The sequence below is a fragment of the Drosophila teissieri genome, chromosome X, assembly GCF_016746235.2.
Source record: "Drosophila teissieri strain GT53w chromosome X, Prin_Dtei_1.1, whole genome shotgun sequence".
Lineage (NCBI taxonomy): Eukaryota > Metazoa > Arthropoda > Insecta > Diptera > Drosophilidae > Drosophila > Drosophila teissieri.
Genome location: NC_053034.1, coordinates 99,422 through 123,517, shown reverse-complemented (window position 1 = coordinate 123,517; position 24,096 = coordinate 99,422). Strand labels below are relative to the sequence as shown.

At 40.5% G+C, this 24,096-nt stretch overlaps 5 protein-coding genes across 9 annotated transcripts; 2 read left to right on the top strand and 3 right to left on the bottom strand.

Moving 5' to 3' along the window:
• Nucleotides 1-1,043: 1,043 nt before the first annotated feature.
• Nucleotides 1,044-9,429, top strand: LOC122623687 (uncharacterized oxidoreductase SSP0419). 3 transcript variants are annotated; one of them, XM_043802974.1, is made up of 4 exons: nucleotides 1,115-1,179; nucleotides 1,304-1,344; nucleotides 8,107-8,885; nucleotides 8,946-9,429. In XM_043802974.1, exons 3-4 carry the CDS (start codon nucleotides 8,117-8,119, stop codon nucleotides 9,167-9,169), a joined length of 993 nt encoding a protein of 330 aa, XP_043658909.1. In that variant the 5' UTR covers nucleotides 1,115-1,179; nucleotides 1,304-1,344; nucleotides 8,107-8,116; the 3' UTR covers nucleotides 9,170-9,429. The 3 variants fall into 3 exon arrangements, with proteins under 3 accessions (XP_043658908.1, XP_043658909.1, XP_043658910.1); XM_043802973.1 differs by having other exon boundaries at nucleotides 1,044-1,344; XM_043802975.1 differs by lacking the exons at nucleotides 1,115-1,179; nucleotides 1,304-1,344 and having other exon boundaries at nucleotides 8,078-8,885.
• Nucleotides 9,430-9,457: 28 nt separating this feature from the next.
• LOC122623686 (molybdenum cofactor synthesis protein cinnamon) lies at nucleotides 9,458-12,067 on the bottom strand. Its single transcript, XM_043802972.1, has 7 exons — nucleotides 11,931-12,067; nucleotides 11,113-11,873; nucleotides 10,808-10,986; nucleotides 10,321-10,749; nucleotides 10,102-10,264; nucleotides 9,673-9,771; nucleotides 9,458-9,614 (listed from the first exon to the last, which is right to left on the bottom strand). The coding sequence occupies exons 1-7, from the start codon at nucleotides 11,959-11,961 to the stop codon at nucleotides 9,471-9,473; spliced, it is 1,806 nt and encodes a 601-aa protein (XP_043658907.1). The 5' UTR covers nucleotides 11,962-12,067; the 3' UTR covers nucleotides 9,458-9,470.
• Nucleotides 12,068-12,312: 245 nt separating this feature from the next.
• Nucleotides 12,313-12,903, bottom strand: LOC122624647 (cytochrome c oxidase assembly factor 6 homolog). Its single transcript, XM_043804306.1, has 2 exons — nucleotides 12,854-12,903; nucleotides 12,313-12,789 (listed from the first exon to the last, which is right to left on the bottom strand). Exon 2 carries the CDS (start codon nucleotides 12,701-12,703, stop codon nucleotides 12,425-12,427), a length of 279 nt encoding a protein of 92 aa, XP_043660241.1. The 5' UTR covers nucleotides 12,704-12,789; nucleotides 12,854-12,903; the 3' UTR covers nucleotides 12,313-12,424.
• Nucleotides 12,904-14,311: 1,408 nt separating this feature from the next.
• On the bottom strand, nucleotides 14,312-22,225 carry LOC122623628 (histone-lysine N-methyltransferase EHMT2). Of its 2 annotated transcripts, XM_043802889.1 has the most exons (10): nucleotides 20,557-22,225; nucleotides 17,932-19,794; nucleotides 17,635-17,876; nucleotides 17,185-17,552; nucleotides 16,887-17,128; nucleotides 16,633-16,823; nucleotides 16,411-16,572; nucleotides 15,816-16,353; nucleotides 15,369-15,742; nucleotides 14,312-14,911 (listed from the first exon to the last, which is right to left on the bottom strand). In XM_043802889.1, the coding sequence occupies exons 1-10, from the start codon at nucleotides 21,331-21,333 to the stop codon at nucleotides 14,719-14,721; spliced, it is 4,950 nt and encodes a 1,649-aa protein (XP_043658824.1). In that variant the 5' UTR covers nucleotides 21,334-22,225; the 3' UTR covers nucleotides 14,312-14,718. The 2 variants fall into 2 exon arrangements, with proteins under 2 accessions (XP_043658824.1, XP_043658823.1); XM_043802888.1 differs by having other exon boundaries at nucleotides 16,411-16,823.
• A 144-nt stretch (nucleotides 22,226-22,369) lies between these two features.
• On the top strand, nucleotides 22,370-23,953 carry LOC122624144 (beta-1,3-galactosyltransferase brn). 2 transcript variants are annotated; one of them, XM_043803588.1, is made up of 3 exons: nucleotides 22,370-22,807; nucleotides 22,874-23,689; nucleotides 23,817-23,953. In XM_043803588.1, exons 1-3 carry the CDS (start codon nucleotides 22,546-22,548, stop codon nucleotides 23,828-23,830), a joined length of 1,092 nt encoding a protein of 363 aa, XP_043659523.1. In that variant the 5' UTR covers nucleotides 22,370-22,545; the 3' UTR covers nucleotides 23,831-23,953. The 2 variants fall into 2 exon arrangements, with proteins under 2 accessions (XP_043659523.1, XP_043659522.1); XM_043803587.1 differs by having other exon boundaries at nucleotides 22,874-23,953.
• The last annotated feature ends 143 nt before the right edge of the window (nucleotides 23,954-24,096 follow it).

Sequence of the window (24,096 nt, the reverse complement as noted above, 5' to 3'; positions counted from 1 at the left end):
ATAACTTGCCCAAAAACAGTATAGGTAGGTAACGAGCAACGGGTATGGAACGGTTTTTTAAATTTTTTTTTCGGTGTGATATTCTTGACAATTCTCTAATTTGTCCTGACTGTTTTATTCCAATTTTTCTGTCTTTTAGCGATCGTCTGCAGAAAAGCCAGATTACTTTGACCTCTACTGGAAAAACTTGTTTCGCGTTTTTCTCGAGCGTTGAACTAAAATACTCCTTTAACTAAGAGGAAATATCAGAAAGAGAAATTCACTAGAGGCAACGAATGTCTGCCTTATCATCAACTGGATAATATTTGGACAATTGGAAAAATTGTATATAAAATCGTTTGCCTCTATTTTCGCTACTTTTACATATTCATCATGGGCTTTACATTGTTGTTTTCCTAAAGCATCAACAGGTTTTCAATCGACTTGGCCGATCGCAGTTTAAGCCAAACCGCTTTTTACACCCTTTCCTGTCAAGCTTACAATTTTTTCTTGTGTTTCAGGTTTTCCTTAGTGCGAAATTGAACGGAAAAACGCGGCCTATTTCCTCCCAGTATATGTACATTCATATTTTAATTTTTCAACCATTTGGAATTACAAGCGAAATTTTAATATTTCCACAAGAGGCTTCATCGACGGAATTGATATGCTCTCACATTCATAGTTTAAGAAAAAAGTTATTAGGTGTATTAAAAAAACACCCACATTTGTTAGGCACTGGTCCTAACAATAAAGCCTGATTCCAGCAGGTTGTGCGCCCTCAATATGTGGAATGTAAATAAAGTGGCTCGGGAGTATTATTTACATTCATGACTACGGACTGCAGACTTGAAAACCAGTTAAGGATCACCAGCTATCGTTTGACATTTTTTCGCCTGACACACGATCGCAAAAGCGTGTTTAAAAGAAGGCATTTAGGAAAGGTGGTGGGGAGGGGGGCACGACTGCGTGATGGGGCCGAAAGACCTCGTCTACGCCGCCTGATCTTCGGCTATTTTTGTTCGGTAAAGCAAACCCGAATTTCAAGCCACCAGTCTTGAGTTTCAGCTCAGTCGATAAAGTCGCAGTGCGGAAAAATATCGCTGACTCAAAGAGTTAAAAACAACAACAAATAAGTAGCAAATTCCTCTCTCTGTCGCACTTAAGCACACCTGGGCTATCGGCATACTGTGCGTTAAATTGGTAAACCAAAAAACAAAAAAATTAAATCACAACCGTGAATTTAAAGTGAATACTTGATATCGCGTCGCGTGTTTTGTTTTTTTTTTTAAAATTTTTGTTCCTATATAAGTGTCATTTTTTTTAGCCAACCAGATTTAAATTTTAAAATTGGACATATACCAAAAGGTGAGCTTCAAACGTGTCTTAGGGCCAAAACCTGGGCCTTCCCATGACGAAACCCCTCACTCCCCCTTTGCATACCGATTTTATCTTAGCTTTAACTGCAGATTCGTAAGATCTCTTTAAATACATTTTAGCTCGTGCCAAATCTTCTTTATACCAACAGACACGATAATGCGCCAGATACAATTATACAAAAGAATGTACACTGTAAATTCCTCAAGATAATATTTTAGATATTTACTACATAAGCACTTGGGAGTAAAATAAGCAATGGCTTGAATGCAAAAAAAAAGGCTTGTTTAGCGGGCATTCCTGAAATGGAAAGCTGTTCTGAAATAGCTCTTCCACAAGCTCGCACACAAGATTAATGTGGATCCTATTGCTCAAAACATTTAACATTCAGTCAGGTTCTAGCCGTTCACTTCAAATTTCGGATGCATTTACCGATAGAATATTAAGAACGTTCAGTCCCAGCTGCGTTTTTGAGAATGTCCGAATAGGAAAAACTGTTATCCACGGTTTTTCTTTGATTCGGAGCCGATTTACTCTTTCTTTAACTTCTATTTCCGTGTTTGTGTTTAACGTTCTGAGAGATCTGGGTTAGATACATCCAGGAAATGCATTTAAAGCGAAAATTAGATCGGCGTGCAGCTAAGCAAGTATGGCATCAACCACTTTTGCTGTGAAAGTGGACGAAAATTACGTTTATTCAATACAAAAGTACAAAAACGCTCCACACCTGTTACTTAGCCATTAACTCATTGCACACAAACTTCACCTAGAATTGGCAAAAAGAAAATAAAATCGAAATTTTTGTTTAAGTGTGTATGTATAGATATTTTGTTGTGGATTCTTCGTCAGCTGCAGTAAGCCGTAAGCACAAAGAAATGGAAACAGCGCATGCGCAACAACAAATTATTAGGCATGTCCGAACAGAGAAATATGATTAAAATTCCCGAGGCATACGCAGATCACCCCATCGGAAAACCTCCATTATAAAGTGGCAACACCAAAAAAGGAAAGCTCGTTTCATGGCAACGTCTTATATGTTCGCAACTACACTGAAAGTGTTTTTTATTTTATCGACTGTGATGTGCCAGCCAACGGGGGTTGAAAACACACGGTTGAGGAATTTCCTGCCACTGGTGTTAAATTGGCAAAATTTGTTAATTTGTCTGCCCCTCTTTAATTATCGTTTCCAACCGTTCTCTGCCCTCCAATCTGATGCAAGACACCTGTGACTTTTGCGACCTTCCTCCAGACAACGATACGTGCACGGTTATATACATGGAAGCCCTTTACCATCAATTGATTTAGTTCCACCTGTTTTGGTGTGTGTTGCCAATAAGAAAAGAGCTTAAAAGTGCATAGGAGGCATTCCAAATGGTTGCAAATAGAAAATAAGAAATAATTAAAACCAAACACAGAAGAAAAAAAAACAAATTTAGAGAAGCAGTTGCTTTTGTTGCAGTAGAAATAGCTTTGAAAGTGGCACAAAGCAATTTTAATGCTGAATGGAGCGTAAAGTTGTTCAGCTGCAAACGCAATGCATTTTTTAGTTTTTATTTTCGGTTTTTGGGCCAACAAAAGCAGACATCTAAATTTAAAACAAAGTGCTTTTGTACTTGACACACACGATAGCCGAATTTGCTATTAATTCACTAAATGGTTTACAAGCAAAATATATAAAATACAAATACTTCGAAACAACTTTTTACAAAAAAAAACTAAATAGGGCTTTCATTTGTTATCATATTTGCTATATTTTACGTAAGTTTCACTCAGCATGTTTCGACTTATATTTGCAGTGGAAATAAAACATAGACTTAAGGACATGGACTTATAACATAGACACACATAGTCATGTGTATTGACTCAACTTGCATCACTAATCAAGATTATATATACTTCAAAGGGTCTCATCAAATGCTTTGTTCTTTGCGTAGAGAATATTCCATTGCGAATAGTGTTGCCGAAAGCCATGGTAGATTATCGTTTATAGGTTCTCTCTTACCACTCCCACTTCATGAGACCACATATTGATGGGTCGCAAAAATGATGTCATCCGACCCCAAAATCTCGGAGTAAAGCGTCTTTATGCCCGTTCTTAGCTCACTTGACTGAAAGATGATGAGCTAATCTTAGGTGAGGAAAAGCAAGATCAATAAACGGCACTTCTTTACATCGGAACATGAAAACAAGCGGAATTAAATAAAAAAAAAAGGCCCACGTATACGAGAGGGTACCGCGTAATACAAGCACAGAAACTTGTCCAAACGAATACAATTTTAAATAATTTAATTTAATTTAGATGATGTGCTGTGCTCCCTATATCTCAGTCAAATCTGAGGCCCTGGTTTTGTATCTGGACAAATTGACATATGACTTTTGGTTAATACTCAAACGAAAAACAATAGCTTAAGTAAATGACCCAAACAAATTGCAATTTGAGGAGCATTAAATATTTTATCAGAAATTCATGTTGTGGCATTCGACTACTAAATAACTCCGAAAAGACAAATTTTTACAAAATCTGAATAAATAAAATGTTCAATTTTTTTCCACAATTGAAGTGAAAATTAATTAGGGCTACTAGATTTGCTTTGTTTTGGTTTTGTTTTGCATACTTTTTCTGTCGTGACTATTGTTTTTATCGGCGTTTTCCTTCTATTTCTTCTATCGCATCATCAATTATGGCAATCAGACAATAATTTCGCTTTGCATTTGCGTTCAAGCAACGAAGGGGAAAAGGCCGAGCCCAAAAATAGTTTAAGCGATTGAGGCGATATTGAATATAGCATCTTACAAATATTAATCGTTTCGTTGCACTTTAACTTTTGAAACCAGTTTTACCCCACAAGGCCAGCTATTAGATTGTTCATAACATAACTAAAATATTCAAACGATTTATTAAATATATTGAATTCATCGCTTGATTAAACAGGTTTACACTTCTTTTTAGAATCAGACTTTAAAATTGGCGTCAACTTTTAAGAATCCTCGCTTTGCATTATAAAATAACTGTGCTTATCGATAAATATATGCATAAATTATATTAAATCGTATGGGAAACGACCCTACTTGTAACGAGCTGGATTCATAAAATTCACAAAAGCCAGTCAAACAAATATAGTTATTGGTATTTACCCGAATTGCCTCGTACTCAATGCGAGTAAAACACAAATCGTGGGCCGCTCTAACAACAAGAGAGGACGAAATTTGCGATTTATACTTCTTACTCTACACTTCGGATACCCGTCACTCAGCTAGAGGGAGTGCTAGAAAGATATTTGACAAATTTATTGTCATAACGATTTAAATTGACAAGGAATGTTGTAAAATTCAACAAATTTCTAAATTGTGTGTGCGTGACAGCTCTTTGCGGTTTGTTGGTCTAGAGTGGGCATGGTTGCAGAGAATCTATTAACCCTTTTACCCTACGAGTAACTGGTATAGCAAAATGTAAGTTTAAGTGTTTAGGCCAAACTCTAAAAAGATTGGACCAACCTGTCGAAACTGGACGCGTATTTTATCTGTATATAAGTACTGATTTAAAAATTGCACCCGAGGTGACATCTACCGGCTCACTACTAGTATCTATTAGTTTACTATTGGTATGCTAAACAGTATAACACGTATACTTCTTAACGAATCTAGTATACCCTAATACCAAATACATGTGAATGTCTTTGTTAATACTCTATAAGTAACGGGTATAAAAATATGCTAAGGGAGATAGAGGACAAGCGATGTTTGTCTTATCCCGACTAGATTCATCGGCACATTTTAACTATTAGCTGTTTAATTTCTGAATGCAGCTCACTTCATTTCTGCCACAATTACCTAGCGGTTTGATTTTTCGGGTAACTGCTTGATGACTGTAATGCTTAATAGTAATTGATTAATAGCAAACCCGCGCCACAGGCATATTAGAGTCCGTTCTAAGATTCATTAGAACTGTCAGGCAGTGGATATAACGACTAGCGGCAAGTCTACTCCGAAAGCAGTTTTATAATGCTTATACAACACGTTTATACATATCATAGCTCTTGAAACAACCGAATCCAAAAACAAAATTTAATACAAGTATAACACCTAAACGATAGAGTTTTACAAAATGTATACAATGTAAGAATGAAAGTAATGTACTTTACATCTTTGCTGATATTTTAAAACTTGTAAATATAATCCATAACTGAAATGTATATTAATCGACATAGGATCAAGTTGGTCTTTAGACCATGTCCGATATCTTTTCCAAAAAACTGGCAGATACCAAAACTTCTCTCTAAGTTTTCTCCAATTTCCTCGTATTGTTTGATTGCCATTATGCATTTGTTTTTTTCCGCCGTTTGTTTGTTTAATTACGCAATCGGTGGCGGATGCAGTACCGCTGAATCGGTAGTTTGACCAAAAGCAGCGTACATTCCGTTTACCCTACACTTAAGCCCAAAATGCCGCAAATATGGCAAACCCATTTCCGCGTGTCGACAAACTTCTTTCAGCTTAACGATGAAGGCAAACGCCGGTACCACCAGCCGCAGAAAGTGTATCAGTGACAATCAATTTGTTTCCAAGTCAGAGTATATAAATCTAACAGCTAGTTCAAGGATAAGATATAAATATTATTATGCCTCTATATTTCATAAATTATTTCAAAGCAAAAAAAAAAATGATTCGAATATACATATATTGAAATGGCAACAATTATGGTCAAAAAACTGCAAATAAAATAGCCTTGGGGAGAGAAAAGTGGTATCAAGCCGCCCAACCTAATACCATCTGCTCCCATTAACTTGCGATGTAAATCGTATGTATGTAAAAATACTTGTCATAGATCACGGCTCTTCAACTACAGTAGTATGGGCACAAACTTTTGCTTCGGTCCATCCCCTGTCTCTAAAACGCACTTACCCAACCCCAAACCTCCTCCTTTTCTGCATCAGAAGTGGAAAGTCAAGAAAACGTAGGCATAGTTTGTTTCCAAATGGTTGGCTACGCCTCGCTGGACACGTTCGTTTGTCGTGTCCATGGATCCAAAGATACTTGGGTAGCTATGTATCTATATGCCGTTAGCCCACTTGAAAAATTTTCGATTTCTTCGAGAGACCGGCCGTATATTTTTTACAGGCGTCGAAAAATGTGCGATAATTAAATCATAATAAATAGAAAGAAAGGAAATAGTGCAAGACAAGCGTAAAGTTGTTATTTGATGCGTCGGCAACCTGAAGAGTCTAAAGTAAGTAAAATGCCAAAAGACTAAGATATATGTACATATTTATACGTCTGTAGGTATATACAAGCTAAATAAAAATATCCACTACATATACTCTGCAAGTGCAATCTCTGGTTACCCAACTCTAGAGGGTGATTAAACTCCTCGTTTGGAAGAGAAAGTGTCCATTAGTGTACATACGTTTCTTACACATTTTCGTTATAAAACCTTTATAAAGTTCTTAATGTTGATCATAATATATCAAAGCTATATAGAAATATACACTTTATATACTGCAAATGTAATCTCTGGTTACCGAAATCTAAAATTCATTAAACTCCTACTTTAGATGAAAAAGTTTCGATTAGTGTATATTTGTTTCAGACACGCTTTCGTTATAAAACCTCTATAGGGTTCTTAATGATTTATTAGCCAAACTAATATATCTTAATATCATCTTAAGTGTTCGAACACATTACTTATAGATACATTTGAATTTAATTAGGTTATTGTGATTAAATATTTTTATTATTGTGAATTTAAATTCGCGGAACTAGCACTTTTATTAAAAAAGGTTTTACTTGCGGTGCTAGGAAGTTATTCAAAAAAAAATAAATAAATTGTCCCATTTTCAACAATTGTATAAATTCATCAGCTGATCTGCACAAACAAACAAATATTGCGATTTATTTAAAAATGTCTATATCACTCCGATGAAATGCACAGAGCGAGTATGCGAATAATACAAGAAAAAATGCAAGTCTACAGCGATCATTCGATCACAACGACTCATCGCAAAACTAAAAAGGATTGCGTACCAAGATTTTAAATGGTTTAGGAGAAAGTTTGGTGAAAGTAAAAATGTTAAATATAGGAAATTAGAGCCGTTCGGGGCTGGGTGATAAATGGCATTGACATCTCGCCTAAAACGCATCAAATGATGATAAGTCATCTGTAATTGTAAAAACCCAATACTCCGTTGAAGATACTAAAATACGATAAAATTTAATTCGTAATAAAAATCTGAGTCTGTTTGTCTCTAATCGTTAATTCGTAAAATTAGTTTACTTGTGTTTAGCAGCTTGTTAGTTCTAAAATTACAATCCACACATTTTAAATACCATAATTTAAAAATTAACCTGAAAAGGTTTTAAGGTTCGTGCTACACTTGCAACCGTATAGCACTTTAGATAACTCATCTTTTTATATACAAATAAGATTTTTGGAAATTCGTCTATATAAATACACGATCTTAAATGTATTAATTTAGTACACTACAAAATAAAACTCCTGTGAGTTTTACATTTGTTATAGAGCGTACCAAATGAGTAAATATAAAAAAGTATATTTATTACGGAAGTTACGGAACTTGAACTTCATCATCGTCACAAAAGTTTATATCTTTTGTATGTTAAAGTCGTCTCTAGTTTTTACTTCTTTAATTGATTATAATATTAAATGGATCTTCTCAAAACAGTTGTACTAACAAATTACATTCTCAGTGCTACCAGACTGCTCACCTGTAATCTCATCTTTTTCTTCTATTCCAGCGATGTTATAATGGAGGCAATGACCATGCTGGTGTTGGGCTTCCAGTTGCTGGCGCTTTTTTCGATCGCCGGCGCGTTGCTTATCTACCTGATCTGTAAGGTGCGCGAGGATAGCGTCTCTGCCAGTGCGGGTAGTCATCCCAGTCGGGTGGTCTTGATAACCAGTGCGGATACCGCTTTGGGTCTTCAGTTGTGCACCCATTTGGCCAACAAAGGATGTCGGGTTTTCGCTGGAATGAAAGAGGCCCAAGACTCGCTACCCGCCAAACTTCTTTGCGGTTGGATGAAGATCCGAGAGTACAGTGAGGAACCCATTGCAGGCACTATTATTCCGATGAGACTGGATGTTACTCGAGAGGATGTGCTTCGCGAGGCTACCGTTGTAATGGGCGCCAACTTAAATGCCGATGAGCGCGGGATTGCGGCCGTAATCAACACTAGTGGCAGTGTTTTCCGGGGCCAGGTTGAATCCCAGGATGTCCAGCAGTGGGAGCACATGCTCAGAACCAACATACTGGGCACTTTGCGTGTGGCCAAGGCCTTTGTGGGCTTCCTGCGTCCGACACGTGGAAGACTCCTTTACTTGGGAGGAGTTGGCGGAGGTGGAAGTGCTGGAAACGGAGGTGATGGACTGGTTGCCTTTAATGCCTCACGCGTTGCCGTAGACAAGTGTGCCGAAGAGCTGCGCAAGGAGCTGCATCCCTATGGCGTCAGCGTAGTTGCGTTGGATACCTGCGGCATGACAGCAGAGTCATTGTACAAGGCACCAGTGGCACAAAGTGAGGTTTTCCATCAGGTTTAAGAAATCAATTATATACAACTTTTTCACTTTGTTTCAGCCATGTCCTTGGCCGTTGGGGCTCCTACGCAGTATACAGCAGATGTGCTCAGTCCGGACGCCCTTCATGTGATCGAGCGGGCGTTGTGGGACTTTGCTCCGCAGCAACGCTATGCGCTCCTGAGTCACAACAAATACCAATTCGCGTTGCCATGTCGCTCCTCGCTGCGACTTCAGAGGCCAGTAGCTTCAACAGTCGGCGAGAACGGCAGTCAGTCGGTTTAAGATTCGTCTTCTTCCATTTCCTGTATATATGCTCCTGATCCTGCTCCCATTTACAATAACGCTTCTGATCCTGCTCCATTCTCTAATTGATATGTTTACCATATGCTCTGATTGATAATATTTTTTTTGTTCTTCTCGGAAGGCTTTTATAATATTTACTTTTTAATCGTTTTTGTTCACACTGCTAACGGTTTAATTGTTGAACATTATATTTAATGTTACCATACATGAAAGAATAAAGCTTTATGCTAATATATGTATGTGTGTCTGAGTTTTGTATTATATTATGTTAACGTAGTTCTTATTCGTACTTGGAGATAAAGTCAAAGCGCAACACGGAGGCCGGGAAAACATCACCAGCTTTCGCCAATGGGCGATCAGAGGTACGTGCTGGAAGATGTATTAAAACATCGGCACCCACAATGCTCTGCAAGCGACTACTAATCTAGGAAGAGCGCAGGAAGGTCATAATATGGGGTTTATTTTAGGGAAAAGTGGCTTACTTGATTTCCATTGACGCTGGCATACAACTCCCCAGATTTCGAAATCACTGAGGCCCGAACGAACTCCGGGCGGCTATCTAAGCTGAAGTCATTGAGCAACTGAAATAAAAATTTATCAAGAAATTGTACAACATTTAAAGTGGCTTCTTCTTATTATTACGTCTATATGAATACTTTAATATACATACATTTACGATTGGGATATCGCGATTTTTTCTTTTAAGTGCAATATTAAAAAAAACGTTCGCATTATATTAATAGTTACCAAAGAGATAAGGCGACAGATAAGTTCCAGCAAAACAAAGAAGATCGAAATCAATCTATATTCTGCACTATTTTAATTGATTACCAAGATAAAACTATCATCAATAATAACAGTCCGTCGCCACTCACAATTTCACAATGTGATTAAATTGGATTGAAACTCACCTTCACGTTGAGCACAGATAGGGAGCACTTGCAGCGATCCCAGCCAGCAGCAAAGCGGATGGCGGGCAGGGCGAACAGGTGAAAAGTAACGAATGCTGACACTGGATTTCCGGGCAGGCCAAAAAAATACTTATCATTCCGGCTGGCGAAGGTCATGGGCTTGCTGAAGGACACAAGATAAGTACATAGAGCATTAAGGCTTGAGGAAGACAATATTACCCTGGTTTTATGTTCACTCTGCCGCAGTGTATCTTAAATTGAAGGTCTTCCAACACGGACTTAACGAAATCCTTATCGCCCATTGAGACACCACCGCTGCAAATGACAAAGTCTACCACCTCGAAGATATCTAACAGAGATTCCCTAGTCTGTTCAAAACTATCGCAAAGCACACTCGTGTGCATGCAGTTATAACCAAAGTAAACCAGTAGCTCCGTCAACATGGTGGTATTTGAGTCGAAGATCTTTCCCGGAGTAAGCTGATCGCGCGGTGAAAGAAGCTCACTTCCAGTGGACACTATTGCCACCCTGGGGTTGGATATAACCAACTTATTGCCCACAGAGGCCAGCAACGATTTGACCACCACGGGAGAAGGATCTAGAGCAGGAAAAATGTGATCATTGGTGCTAAGATCGTAACCCACAGGTCTGAAGAAATAAAATAAATGTTTTATTTGGGCCCTCCTTGTTATTTCGGACAACATACCGAACATCTAATCCAGCTTGTGGCTCACACATTATGTCCACGAGGCTTTCCTGGCCGTTCTTATCTAACTGCAGCAACTTGGTGTCTTCCACTTGCACTACGCAATCTGCCTCCAGGGGTAGCGGTGCCCCTGTGTTAATTTTGTAGCACTCATCCTCTGCCAGCGGCAAAGAATTAGGCTGAAACCAAATGGAAGTGCGTTTAAAAATCGAAGCAGAATTTCATTCATCCATTAAACATTTTTTAATTATTATCGATCCTACCTGCCCATATCGATTGCCACTAAATATAAATGCGAAACTTACTGAATCTCCGGCGGCTATGCATCCCAAAACACGCTTACTGCCAGAAAACCCAGTGGACTTCATGGCATAGCCATCCTTGATGGAAGCCCTGAACGGAGGTATGTTAACCGGCGCTTTCATTTCCAGCAGAATCTTGTTTAGATTGGTCGTCTTCTGCACTGTGTTAAAGATTATTGAAAGCACCTCTTGAACGGCTAGCATTGGATAGGGTGAATTTCGATCGGAATCTGTGCCAGTTCCAGTTTTGTTGGGGCAAATGTGACCCTTGGGTGCGGAACCTTGGACCTCTTCATGTGTTTTCCGCACCAGGGACACATCGTCACCTAAAAGGTGAACAGCATGGGGTAAGAGTTCCTTAATGGTCTGGAAACACTCTTTTACGGCCTTTTCGCTTCCAGGAAGGTTTATGATGAGGGTATTTCCTGCAATGCCACAGAGTCCTCGGGAAAGAGCCGCATATTGGGTTTGTTTAATGGACTTTAGTGTAATAAACATTGAAAGTTGTGGGCATTCCTTTTCCAGCAACTGCTTAGTGGCCTCTGGGGTCACATCCCGTGGTGCAAATCCCGTTCCTCCGGTAGTCAAAATTACTCGCAACTCCTCCCGATCGATCCACTTACGTAGCTCTTGCTGTATGAGATCCTTTTCATCCGGAACTATATTTCCAATCACCTGGGTGTTGGCAAAAGTTTCAACGATCAATTGTCTTAATACAGGACCACTTGTGTCCTTTGCCGGCTCCCGCCAACATGTGTCGCTAACTAGAGGTAAAAAAGCCATGTAAAGTAGAATTCTCTTGGAGATGAAGGCCCACATACTAGTCAAAACTCCAAAGGTAACCGATTCCATTACGTAAACTACGTCGCTTCTAACTGCTCCCACTGACGATACTCAATTAAATTATAAAATACAATACAAAAATTAGCGTGCAACCTGTTTGGTTTTTTTATCGATAATTTATACTGAACTCTGGGGTGTAAACACTGATTACGGGAGCAGAAGCATTAACCCTACAATGGGCATGTCATGTCAATAAATAAATACGTGTAAGACAATAAATCATTAGCGTGCAGCTTTAAAATCTAGTTGCACCTTATTTCCAAAGTGTATATAAAATCAATACAATTAATGTATAATTTAGGACATGCTTAGTGTCATCCTCCAAAAATATACATATGTATATATTGAAAATGTTGTTCGTTTGTAGTCATATATCTATGTTATTAGATAGTTTATTTATTTACTATAAAACAGTATACAAATAAGGATATTAGGAGGCCAACAGTACTCCCAGAACCCCCAGGGGTTAGGGTCAATTGGCCTGCTTTTCGGCCCTTGTACGTTCCTCCAAGGGATCGTAACCCTGGGCCATTTTTTCCTTAAACTGGTCATAAGTGCGCTTGCGGTCGAAATGCTTTACCCATTGACCGGGGCAGGATTGCTCAAATGATTTGCGAAGGCTTTGGCAGGGGGTGGGTATCTTTTCCCCACTGGTAGAACTGTGCTTTGGAGCGTGCTCCTCGAGACACTTCCAATACTCGTCCCGGTTGTTCCAGCACTTTGTGCGCGCCGCCTTGTCGGGAAAACTCATCTCCCAGATGGTTTTGCAATGAATTTTTGATGGTATGTCAGTTGGGGCTTTAATAGACTTCCTCCAGAAGTTCAACTGGGCAAACGCTTTAAAGTAAAAAGTCCATATTTAATTTAATTTAATAAAAAAATATAAGGCTACAAAACCAACCTCTCTATATTACAAAACTAAAATCAGCTGTTTATTTCGATAACCCAGTGTATCAACGTGTGGCAACACTGCAGGGCGGATATTTGGGCGGTCAAATTTAAAATGTAGGCTTCACCAAATCTGTTTTATTTCGTATTTAAACCCTTAACCAAACCGTAAACATCGCCTAAAAATGGAGCCGCAATAAAAAGTCAATCTTATGTGCACACTGATGATATTTGTTTATTGTTTGCACCGTTTCTGCTGTGCTCTTTTATAGTGAATTTAATCAAATCAATATCTTATGGTTAAACGTTAAAGTAACTGCAACAAAAAAATGCATCTTTACAAACGAATTCTTTAAAATTTGGGTGCAACTCACAAGTTTGTTTGCAAAAGAAAAACAAAACGTAAGAACACAAAAACCACTAAGATGACAGCCTTTACTGTCAGCTATATCAGTTAAAATTAAATACATTATTTTTATGTGTCACTGCGTGGTACGCATAGAATACCCCCGGCGACACTAAACTGTATACATATGTTATTATTCTTGTCTTAGGTACACAAATACGGATAGAAATGCCAGCAGAAAATCACAGAAGCGCCTTTGTGTGACCCTTGACATATGAGTCTTGACTTTGTGGCTGAAAGGGAAAATCTTGCGACTTAAATTACATATTGTCGTTTTAAACAGTTAAAGTTTATTATTGATACAAACTCCACATCAACGTTTACAGCCCGATGTTAAAGTCTATATAGCAAAGTCGGGGATATACTGCGTGGGTTGGGACTCTTATATATATGATCGAAATCGATGAATTCCCACATAAAGTACTCAGCGCTCGGTCGCATCAATTCTCTGCTGACTATCGAAGGATCATGTCCCAAAATTATTAGCATTGTGAAAGCGGATAGATTGTTTCGATATAAAACTATATTGCTTTAAAGCCAAATTAGGGTTTTCCTAGAGGGCAAACGGGTTAGGTATAATTTTCTTTTAGGCACTTGTGGCTTGGCTTGCTTAGCAAACTGAACAATTTTGATACGAGATATATTCCAGATTCGATGGGATTGGTAGAGTGCTAATCAATTGGGGGTGTGTGTCAGTACTTCACCCTGCACAGAATATGTATATGTGTTATCCATAATATAGAAATTTTTTTTTGCTAAATAATTCCTTCTTTACTTTTGGCTTCTCGTAACATTTATGTGCCTATTACAGTGCAGTTTAAACGATTATTGCACCGTCCAATTTTCATGGTTAAGGTAAAATCATGAGCATGCTAATAAAACATAAAACATATTTACTACTTCTATGAAAAAAAAATGTTGTCTCTTTCCTATTGAAATACTCCGTCTCCTTCATTCTTATGACTAGATGGACTTTTCCGTCATTACGATTCTATATAACCCTGGTAATGCCCAAGCCTAATTTTAAGTTTGAAACATTTACGTTTCGGAAACACACACCCACAATCTCGGGAAGCAATTTTGATTTGCCCTTCTTATTTGATTAGTTTGTCTCGCGCAGGAAGTATAAACTAATTTGTTGTTACAGGTACTAATAATAAAAACATTATTGATAGGGGGTAAAGAAATTAATACAAATAAAACGAAATTCATAATAATAAACAAACACTATTTGTATACGTAAAAATAGATAAAAAATTTGTTAACCATGAAACATTTGGCAGTCAAAGAAGAAAGGCCCGGTCGGACGATTCAGCGTTCATACGAAAATATTACACACATGGTTATCGAATCTGTTGATGCTGTGATGTCAGATGTCTGTCTTATCTGGTTGCTGATGGTATTGGTGGGTATTTTGTTTGTCGGATGAAAATGAGGAATCTGCAATCATTTCGAGTTGAGGTGGTTTTCGTCTACGCCTGCTCAATTTTCTCCGCAATTGTAGACGGCAGCGTTCCCGTTTCAGGTTCCGTTGCAGTTGTTGCATCCGTGGGCGAGGCATTTGTGCTTGAGGATTGGGAGGCGTACTTGCAGGTTGCTGTCAGGCATCGACATCCCACACAGGAGCGATGTTCCACGCGCCAGAATTTTTCTCCGTAGTCAAAACTAAGAAGAAACAACAAAGAGTAATAGAGAAACCCACAGAAGCTTTGGAAATTATATAGCTACAGTTACACGTTGAGTTACCAATCGAATCACCATACAATAACCCATAAAACCACTACACCACTACTTCCTCATTCCGAATTCTAAAAATTCCTGAGGTCTCAACATTAATTTTGGCAGACAGTCGGAAAAACAATTAGACAAGGATATATGCAAACCCTAATCATAGTCAAAAATGTTTTAAAGGGTCGAAAATTCATCTTTTCGATTTTACATACTATTCACAGACTTTTATTACTTATTTTATTATTTATTTTAGCAGCAACATAATTAAAAGAAAGAAGAAATGGCTTTTTTAATGTTTTTGTTTTATGTCTTTATACTTACATGTTTACTCTACTCTTACTCTTACATGTTTATACTACATGTTTACTCTAAAATCGTTGAATCAACTTACCATATCTCCTCTCCGGCATCGATGTCGCGGCAGGCAAAGAAGGCGATCTTCGGGAATCTGTAGTCCTGATGTTCGTAGAAAACACGAACGGGCAAAACATTCGGTTCACACGAGTGGTTAAAAAACCGGGTTACATTGCCATAATAGTTGGCATCGATGCAGTGACCGTTGTCCAGGTCAAAGTAGTAGCTGTCATCGGTGCGTCGATCTGCCTCCATTGCGGTCAAAATCTCACCTGTATAACTGGCCACAAAAGTGCCCTTGGGGACATTGGCCAACGCCCGTACTCCCCAGCCCTTCGCCTGCTCGTCGCACTCGACAATCTGTAGCGGTGTCCTTGTGCCATTCTGTACTACACGGTTTTTGCAGGACAGCTATTGGCAAAATGGAAACCATTTAAAAGAGTTTAGTTTAATGTGGATTATTTCCGATGCCCAAATCTCTAACCTGATTGCAACCGCAGACGTCGTTGCATTCGAAGATTACAGCAGGATCCTCGTAGTTAAAGTCGGCGGTCAGCCGACTTTCGGCTGTGTACCAATTCTGCGAGGAGGCTCCATTGCACTGACACCGATCGCTACTGCAACTATCCAGGCAGGAGCAGATGCGCATTTGTGAAACGCGTCGGTCAATCTGCACCGAGTTCTGCTGGATGATGCATTGCGTTATATAGCGAAAATCCGGCCACATAAGCGAATCTGCCTCATCCTCATTTTCAGACATCGCCAGTTCGTTTCGAACCGCCTGTATTGGTCGTGCCTCCCTGCCATTCGAGGCATCTGCACAAACCACAAAGGTACGGAGGCCTAGAGGTCTGAAACTGCGCATCTGCATATTAAAACCTACAGTGCGACCGCATTCAGACTCCTCGTTCGGGATGCAATCAAAGGGAAGCTGTTCCGCCTTGTTCTTAATCATTAGATCAGCTCCATTAGCTATTAATGCGATGCACATGCGGGTAACAGAATGACGGCAGGCAATGTGCCTAAAAATTACATATTTGTTATCACTACTAAATCAATTTGTTGGTTAATAAACTCACAGAGGCGTGTCGCCCTCCACATTCTGTACATTGCAGTCCGCCCCTGCCTGCAGCAGGACCGTAATCGTGTCCAAACCATCATTGTGCAGCGTGGACCAGTGCAGCACCGTATTGTTGTCATTGTCGGAGATGTTAGGATCAGCCTCCTGGTTTAGCAGAAAGCTAAAGAAGGGAGAAATATTAATCAGCTTTAAGAGAACCACTAGGGGCAGAGGAACCCACCTAACTATATCCGTGTGTCCCAGCTCTGCGGCCCAGACCATGGCCGTCCAACCACCCTCATCTTGCGCATTAATAAAACTTAAAAAGCTGGTAATATTTCGAGAAGTCCGGTAGCTGTCTATAATCAACTGAGTGGCTTCTAAGTTGCCTAACTGGGCAGCAATATGCAGACTCGTCTTGCCATCGGGACCCTTTTGAAAGTACAGAGTTTTAATGAATATTTGGAATAATTTGGAATAAGAAGGCATAAATACCCTAATGGCCACATCCGCGCCACATTGCAGAAAAAGATTTAGCATGTCGCACTTCTCGTTCATCACCGCACACATTAAAGCAGTCCGCAGTTCATAATCCACAATGTTAACGAAATCCGGTGAACTTGCTCCTTTGCAGAGCAGCAGATATGCCATCTGAAGTGTGCCCGAGTGGGCCACCAAATGCAGGCAGGTGCCATTTAAGTATTCCCGTATGGGAGTCAGCACGTTGAAGTCAGCAGCTATTTCAAAAACATTAAACCTTTATAAGATAACTGTTGAGTGCAAACAAACTTACCCAGAATCTCCGCTACGCGCTCCAAGTCATCGTTTTGGACTGCATAGTACATATCCCGCGACGTAAATTCTGTGGTCACGCGACCACTGGCAGAAACCACATGACCCCGTAGTACTACATTCATTACGGACTCGGGTATGAGTTGAGCAAAGTTTATCGAATTAAGAGCATGGCCGGAGTTAGAATGGGAGCTGCCGGCCCTGCCTCTCTGGTTTCCATTTGTTTTTGAGGCAGAGCATGATGATGCGCTTAAGGTTACGGCGGTGGAAGGTGCTCCCTTGTTTCTGGCCTTGGCTCCTGAAGTATTGACTTTCCCAACGGTTCCAAATTGAGCTAGGTGCGGAGAGGTTGTCAACCTGGCAGGTTTGCTGCGTGGTTAAAAAACATGTTGATATGAATAGATCAGAATTAAATCTAAGAGACGCTGAATATGCCGTAAAATTTACTCACATCTTGTACTTTTGGGTGCGCAGAAAAACAGGCAGGGTCTGACACTTCATGGTCACCGTGGAGGTCCGCTCTGGTGTATCCAATCCACAGTGGGGGCACTTAAGCACCAACACGGGACTGCTGAATTTGACTCCCGGATCTCCCATATCGACGAGTTCTTTCTCGTATGAAGTGTTTAGAATAAATCGCTGGGCACAATCGGGATGAAAGAAGTGCTGCTGCTTGCATAACACAAATTTTCCCTGAATTAAAATAAAAATATTTGATTGCGGTTAACAATAATGATTCTGTCCTTACCTGTGTACAAAATATGCCACATCCCGCGCAGCAATTGTGTGAGTTTAGGCGCTTTTTGTGTTCGTCGCATAGGATCATATAGCTAACCCGTTGGCTGGGTCTGAGTAGATTGTGAACCTCCGAGGACAGTTCGTTACAACAGCCAATTTTCTGCTCGTCGATGTGATCGATGGCACAGCAGTATGATGAATCCGGGGCATTCCTGGCATAGTACTGGGAAGTCTTCTGGCATAGACAAATAAACTTTGCCACTCTTGAGGTGCTGGGCCTCATATCTAAGTCTCTTATGGGAGTAACATCAGCTTGAATCGATGTGTTCAACGAGTGAAGCTGCTCCGCATCGAGTGTAGAAATGGACACACCTGCTCGGGTTGCCACAGTAACTTCTCCGGCTCCTCTTGCCCCTATTCTTCTCGTGAGTTTCGCTGCCTGCACGACTGGACTCCGCGATTTCTGAGCGGCAGTGGGTGTTGTGGGCAGCTCCTTGGTAACACTATTCCTCACTCTCAAAGTAACACTTGGTTTTCCCACCTGCACTCTTGTAGTAGGTAAAAATTCATTGTCCGTATTGGAACTGTCGTTATCCGAGGGCTCATCTCTGTGGTTTTTTTGCAGTCCCAAATGCTTTAGGTGCTTCTCCTTCTGTTTGGCCAGTTTTCGTTGCTGTTTTTTGTTTAATTTTCTTTCTTCTGGTGATCGATTTGCATTAATTCGGGATGCCTTGATGTCGCTTAGAAACTGTTCGACATCCGGACACGGACGTAATTTGCTTTTGGCTAACATTGCAGCACCATAGTTCTCAATGTCCCGCTGGGACTTTGAGAAGAGTCGTTTTTTTATGGCACTTGTGCCCGCTGGATGTCCTGGGCCACCGTCGAAGTTGCTCCCGTCAGACTTGTCGCTCTTTTGCCTTGAAGTCGAGGAATTCGAGCCATTACCGCCTGTTGTTGGCGTTTCAAAATCCCCATCTACTGCTGCAGCACTTTCCCAGTGGGTCATACGCTCAATATGCTTCGTTTCGAACTCGCAGCGCAGCTCGTCATTTTCTAATATCTTTGGCGTTGGTTTAATTCTTCTTTTTGAACGCTTGGGCAGCTGAAGTTCGGATCCACCAGTGGAATTCGATTTCTTGGTGCCATTAGCAATGGGTAGCACGGAGGATGTTTCTGATTCTAACTTTACACCGGGCGGAATTTTTGCCTTCCGCCCTCGCTTTTTGGGTGGGGTCTTCTCATCTAGCACGGCTAGAGGCAAGATCTCAGAAGTGACCTCCGTCAAGGAAAGCTCTGTAGAAGGCTGAGGGGGAAGTGGCTCTGCCTTTACCTCCTCCCAGGTGCTTCCATCGGCGAGTAATCGATTGCCCAATCGGACACTACGACGCATTCTCTTGACATCTCCCAAGGGAGCCTCACCCAATTCCTCCTGCTCTGTTTTCACCACTACAAAGTCGCTTATTTGCTGCTGATCTAGCGGTTCATCCGGGAGTTTCCTTTTGCGTCCCGGTTTCTTCTCGCCTAATGAATCCTCGCAGGTTAAAGTAACCTCACTGGTGTCCACCTCGGCATCGGGTCTTATTTTTCTGGCTCGACCCCTTCCTCGTTTGGGAGCAGGAGTCAAGTTTTCTTCAGGCGATGATGTAGTCGGTGACGGTTTCTCCGGTTCACTCTTCAGCTGCAATCTAACAATAGCCGTATTTTCTTCCAGTGTGAATCTCTCCAGATGGCTATTGCAATCCGTATGCTGCTCCGACTTTTCGAGTTTTTTATTGTCCGCCTGAACATGTTCATCGGTAGATGAAGTGGGCGTGTCAGTGGGTCGGGGTGTTCTTCGAGAGCGTCGCGTTCCACCCGGCGAAGCTTGTTCCTGCAAAATACAGACACTCATTGAGTCCTTAGTATTACATATATGTATATGTCCATATATGTACATATACTTATACTGTATAAAAGTACAAACACTGAAAAAAAGCTTTAAATGGCTTCATCGGTTGCCCAGACAACGGGTTCTACCAAACACACGAGGTCTGTTGAACAAGAGGATAAATGGATGGTTTAACCCCCTTGTCTTGGACACAATTACTTCTAGCCCAACGAAACGTGTATGTAAATCCCTTTGATATAATGACGAACTCCTCATTGTATGGGATGTGTATATATTATCAACTAAAAATGGCTATTAGGTTTTGCAATATTCATGAGAGTATTAAAATACATAAATCTTTAAACAATTTGTACAGTAAATTAATTATACAAATTGTTTCTATGCTAAGAATTTTTAAGTTACTAATCAATGGATTTAAACATTTTTAAAGAAATTAAACTAAAAGTTTTTCTCTTTGACGAGTGCATGGTATTAACCAGTGACGACTTAAATTAATAGGTAATACAAAAGTCTTTAATTTGTATGACATATCAACAAGTTGAGAAATAAGGGAACTCCCTAACCTTTGTTATGATTCTGCTGAACAAAAACAATGCCTCACATTAAGAAATTGATGTACAATCATATGAAACGATTGAAAGAAACGAACTCAGCAGTCAAGGGCTAACAAACTTCTAAATTAATCAAAAAATAAAAGAAACAGCTAGAATTTCGAAGCTGATACACACACTAACATGTACTTACATTTTTATCAGCTAATGTCGCTGCCCCTGCCGACGTCGCTGCTTGCTGCTCTCCGTTTATACTGGCATTTGGGTTTGGGTTGGTTGCGTCAGCAGTGATTTTGACGCTAGCAGAACTAACAACAAGTGGAGATGCTGCTGCTGCCTCAGCTCTTGTTGTTGTCCCTAATTCTGCAATTGCCGCCGGTTTTTGTGCTGCTGCTAGCATGTCTTCTTCTTCTTGCTCTGCTGCTTCTTTATTTTGCTGCTCAGTTTTAAAGCTTTCGCTCTGCCATCTCTCTGTCGACGTCGTTGCACTTTCCGTTGCGTTTTTCTCTGCACGCTCATTGCTTTCCAGCTTTACTGTTATGGATGTCGCTTTGTCATTCTTCAGCTTTTCTTCCTTTTCGGAGTCTAGTTTCGCGACATCTTGGCCGTACTCCACTTCCTTCCTACTTTCTTCTTCCTCTTTTTCGCTTTTTGTATTTTGTTCGACTTTTTCTGCATTCTGCGCTGCTTCTTCTTCCAGCTTGACAGCAGCCGCATCGACAACATCTGCCAAAAGTGCCCTAATATCTTCTATTTCCTCTCGATTCCTTGCCTCCTTGCGCTCTTCCTCCTTGTCCTTTTGCTTTTTTTCTTTACTGGCGAACTGGTTATTGGCCAAATTACGCCACTTAAGGGTTTTGTCCTCCGCCAAGTTCAGATTTAACAACGTACCACCCTCCTCTGTTGAAGTAGCACAGTCGCTATTGAACGTACTAGACATGCTGTTCATCAGCTCAACAAAGTCCGTCATCTTGCCTTAATGGTCACTATTTTTTACTTGGCTTATTAGTTTCTTCGATTTTTCTGATTTCAGAATCAATAATCCATCGCTAAACAAAAAAAAACATAATTTGGGCTCCGGGACACTTTTTTCGCCGATAAGATTGGTGCCTCGGTCGAAGCCAGCAGCAGCTTTTGTAGTTGCTTTGATATTCTGATTTTTCAACTATTTTGGCACCGTGTTTTTTTTTAGTGTAAATGGGCAAACATAAGACAAACAACCAAACATTCAATCTTTAAAATTTAGATTTTTCAATCAGGTTAATCTGCTTTTTATTTTGCTTCTTCTTTTTCTTCGTTCTGCCGGCAGAGAAGTCGACTGCGTTTCTTGGTGGTCACAGCTCAATGTTTTTTCTCCTCTGTTTTTTATGTTTACCCTTTTGTTTTATTGACTTGAGAACAGAATGCAACAATAATAAATTTGTTACTATAATATGTATACGTTTTCCCACTTTTTCGTTTATTAATTGCTCTTAAGAAGCACAAAATGTTTGCAGAAATTGCTGCTTTGCTGATTAGCTCACATGCTGTCAAATATTACACTCTCTCTCTCTCATCGCTTCATCACCACGATTGTTGTTCTTGTTGTTTCTCTGCCGACGTCGCTGCTACTGCGTTTTTGTTGGTGTTGCATTCAGTGTTTTCAGATTTTGGAATTGTTAAGCTGGAAATTTTAAGCGGAATTCTGCGACGAATATACAAATGCTTGGACTTTTTGTGGCGTTCTCTTCATAAAGCCAACCAGTTCAATAAAATTATTTTAGAAAAATAAGAGGAAAAGCACACGCACACACACACAACTGCGTTTTGGACGCACGCACACGCACGCACTCCGTGCTGAAAACTGTTATCCGCAAAGAACAGCAACAACACAACAACTAGAGCTGGCATGGCACAAAAATCGATGTTTATCGAACCTGGCAACGCTGCTGGGAGTGTGTACTCGCTAAAAGAAAATAGGGTGACACGGTTCCCGATTTTGCTAACGCTTATTTCGTGTGTGTTAGCACTGGCAAAGGCGTGAAAATAATTGTTATTAACACATCTCTTTATTTTTATTTTCTTTTCATAATATATACTGGTTTTAAGCATTGTGTTTATTAAAGTTTATCAATTTGAAGCCAGCCACATATAGTTACACACGGCATAGTGCGAGGGGAATCCCACGTAGAATGTGAGAAAAATGCGCATGCGCGGACGAAGATTGCTTCCGATTATCCTGTCGCTTCTTTTGATCGTCCTGCTGAGTCTCTGTTACTTTTCGAGTCACCTGAGGGATTCAAGGCAGTCCCTTGACGACGCTTTCTTGCTGCACTTAGCGCCCGAAACTAAGGAAGATCCACCTAACCCTAATACCCCGTCAAGTAATCCTCTTCTGAATCTCACGGATTTCCGCTACTTGCTGGCCAGTAATGTGTGTCGAAATACGAAGAGGGAACTCTTAGGTAAGTTCGTCACTTTAAATCAACCATTGTAAGGCATTCGTAATCATTTTTGTAATCCCCAATAAGCCGTTTTAATAGTCACATCGTATGCGGGACACGATGCCTTGCGATCAGCTCACCGACAGGCGATTCCCCAAAGCAAGCTGGCAGAGATGGGCTTTCAAAGAGTCTTTCTCTTAGCAGCCCTGCCTTCAAGAGAGCTTTTTATCAGCCAGGATCAATTGGCCAGCGAGCAGCAGCGTTTTGGGGACCTTCTCCAAGGGAATTTTATCGAGGACTATCGCAATCTGAGCTACAAACACGTAATGGGATTAAAATGGGCCTCTGAAGAGTGCAAAAAGCAGGCCAAGTTTATAATTAAACTAGATGACGACATCATCTACGATGTATTTCATCTGCGCAGGTATTTAGAGACACTCGAGGTGCGCCAACCCGGACTGGCCACATCAAGCACATTGTTATCCGGCTACGTACTGGATGCCAAGCCTCCCATTCGCCTGCGAGCCAACAAGTGGTACGTTAGCAAAAAGGAATATCCACATGCTCTATATCCCGCTTATTTGTCGGGCTGGCTTTACGTGACCAACGTGCCAACTGCCGAGAGGATTGTGGCGGAGGCGGAGAGGGTGTCCTTTTTTTGGATTGATGACACTTGGTTGACTGGAGTAGTAAGGACGCGTTTGGGTATTTCCCTTGAGCGTCACAACGACTGGTTTTCTGCCAATGCAGAGTTCATTGACTGCTGTGTTCGAGATCTCAAGCAGCATAGCTACGAGTGCGAGTACTCCGTGGGACCCAATGGCGGCGATGACCGACTACTGGTGGAATTTCTGCATAACGTGGAGAAGTGCTACTTTGACGAATGCGTCAAACGGCCAGTTGGTAAGTCGCTTAAAGAGACCTGTTTAGCGGCGGCCAAGTCTCGACCCCCTAAGCATGGTTTTGCTGAAATAAAAGCATTGCGACTGAGGTGACATCGGTTTAAGGACACGTAGGTTTTCTCTTTCAGCAACTAGTATATAAGGACTTTTTTATAAAAGGGGTGATGAAGAGAGAGACTTATCCCTCCGAAGGGATATGACACAGGTACTCATCCTAGCATATGTATATGAATAAATATTTGCCCAGAAATCTTTTTCAACTGAATTACTGTACACCTGTTTTTTAATTATTTATAATTTCGGGTTTAAATTGATTAATTGATGGCTATCATATATTTGCCAGAGGAACAGTTGCATACAGATCATACGATTTGGTTGAAATGGTAGAGCTTTGTTAAAAATAAGTGT

Bases quoted from the DNA above. Each gene is read 5' to 3' on its own strand.
- LOC122623687 (XM_043802973.1), top strand. From the start codon at position 8,117: ATGGAGGCAATGACCATGCTGGTGTTGGGCTTCCAGTTGCTGGCGCTT. The intron at 8,886-8,945 runs GTGAGGTTTTCC...ACTTTGTTTCAG, and splicing joins CAAGGCACCAGTGGCACAAA to CCATGTCCTTGGCCGTTGGG.
- LOC122623686 (XM_043802972.1), bottom strand. From the start codon at position 11,961: ATGGAATCGGTTACCTTTGGAGTTTTGACTA. The intron at 10,987-11,112 runs GTAAGTTTCGCA...ATTTGGTTTCAG, and splicing joins GCATAGCCGCCGGAGATTCA to CCTAATTCTTTGCCGCTGGC. The intron at 9,772-10,101 runs GTGAGTTTCAAT...TTTTTATTTCAG, and splicing joins TATCTGTGCTCAACGTGAAG to TTGCTCAATGACTTCAGCTT.
- LOC122624647 (XM_043804306.1), bottom strand. From the start codon at position 12,703: ATGAGTTTTCCCGACAAGGCGGCGCGCACAAAGTGCTGGAACAACCGG.
- LOC122623628 (XM_043802888.1), bottom strand. From the start codon at position 21,333: ATGACGGACTTTGTTGAGCTGATGAACAGCATGTCTAGTACGTTCAAT. The intron at 19,795-20,556 runs GTAAGTACATGT...TGTATTTTGCAG, and splicing joins CGACATTAGCTGATAAAAAT to GAACAAGCTTCGCCGGGTGG. The intron at 16,824-16,886 runs GTATTTATGCCT...TACTTTCAAAAG, and splicing joins GCGCGGATGTGGCCATTAGG to GGTCCCGATGGCAAGACGAG.
- LOC122624144 (XM_043803587.1), top strand. From the start codon at position 22,546: ATGCGCATGCGCGGACGAAGATTGCTTCCGATTATCCTGTCGCTTCTT. The intron at 22,808-22,873 runs GTAAGTTCGTCA...ATCCCCAATAAG, and splicing joins TACGAAGAGGGAACTCTTAG to CCGTTTTAATAGTCACATCG.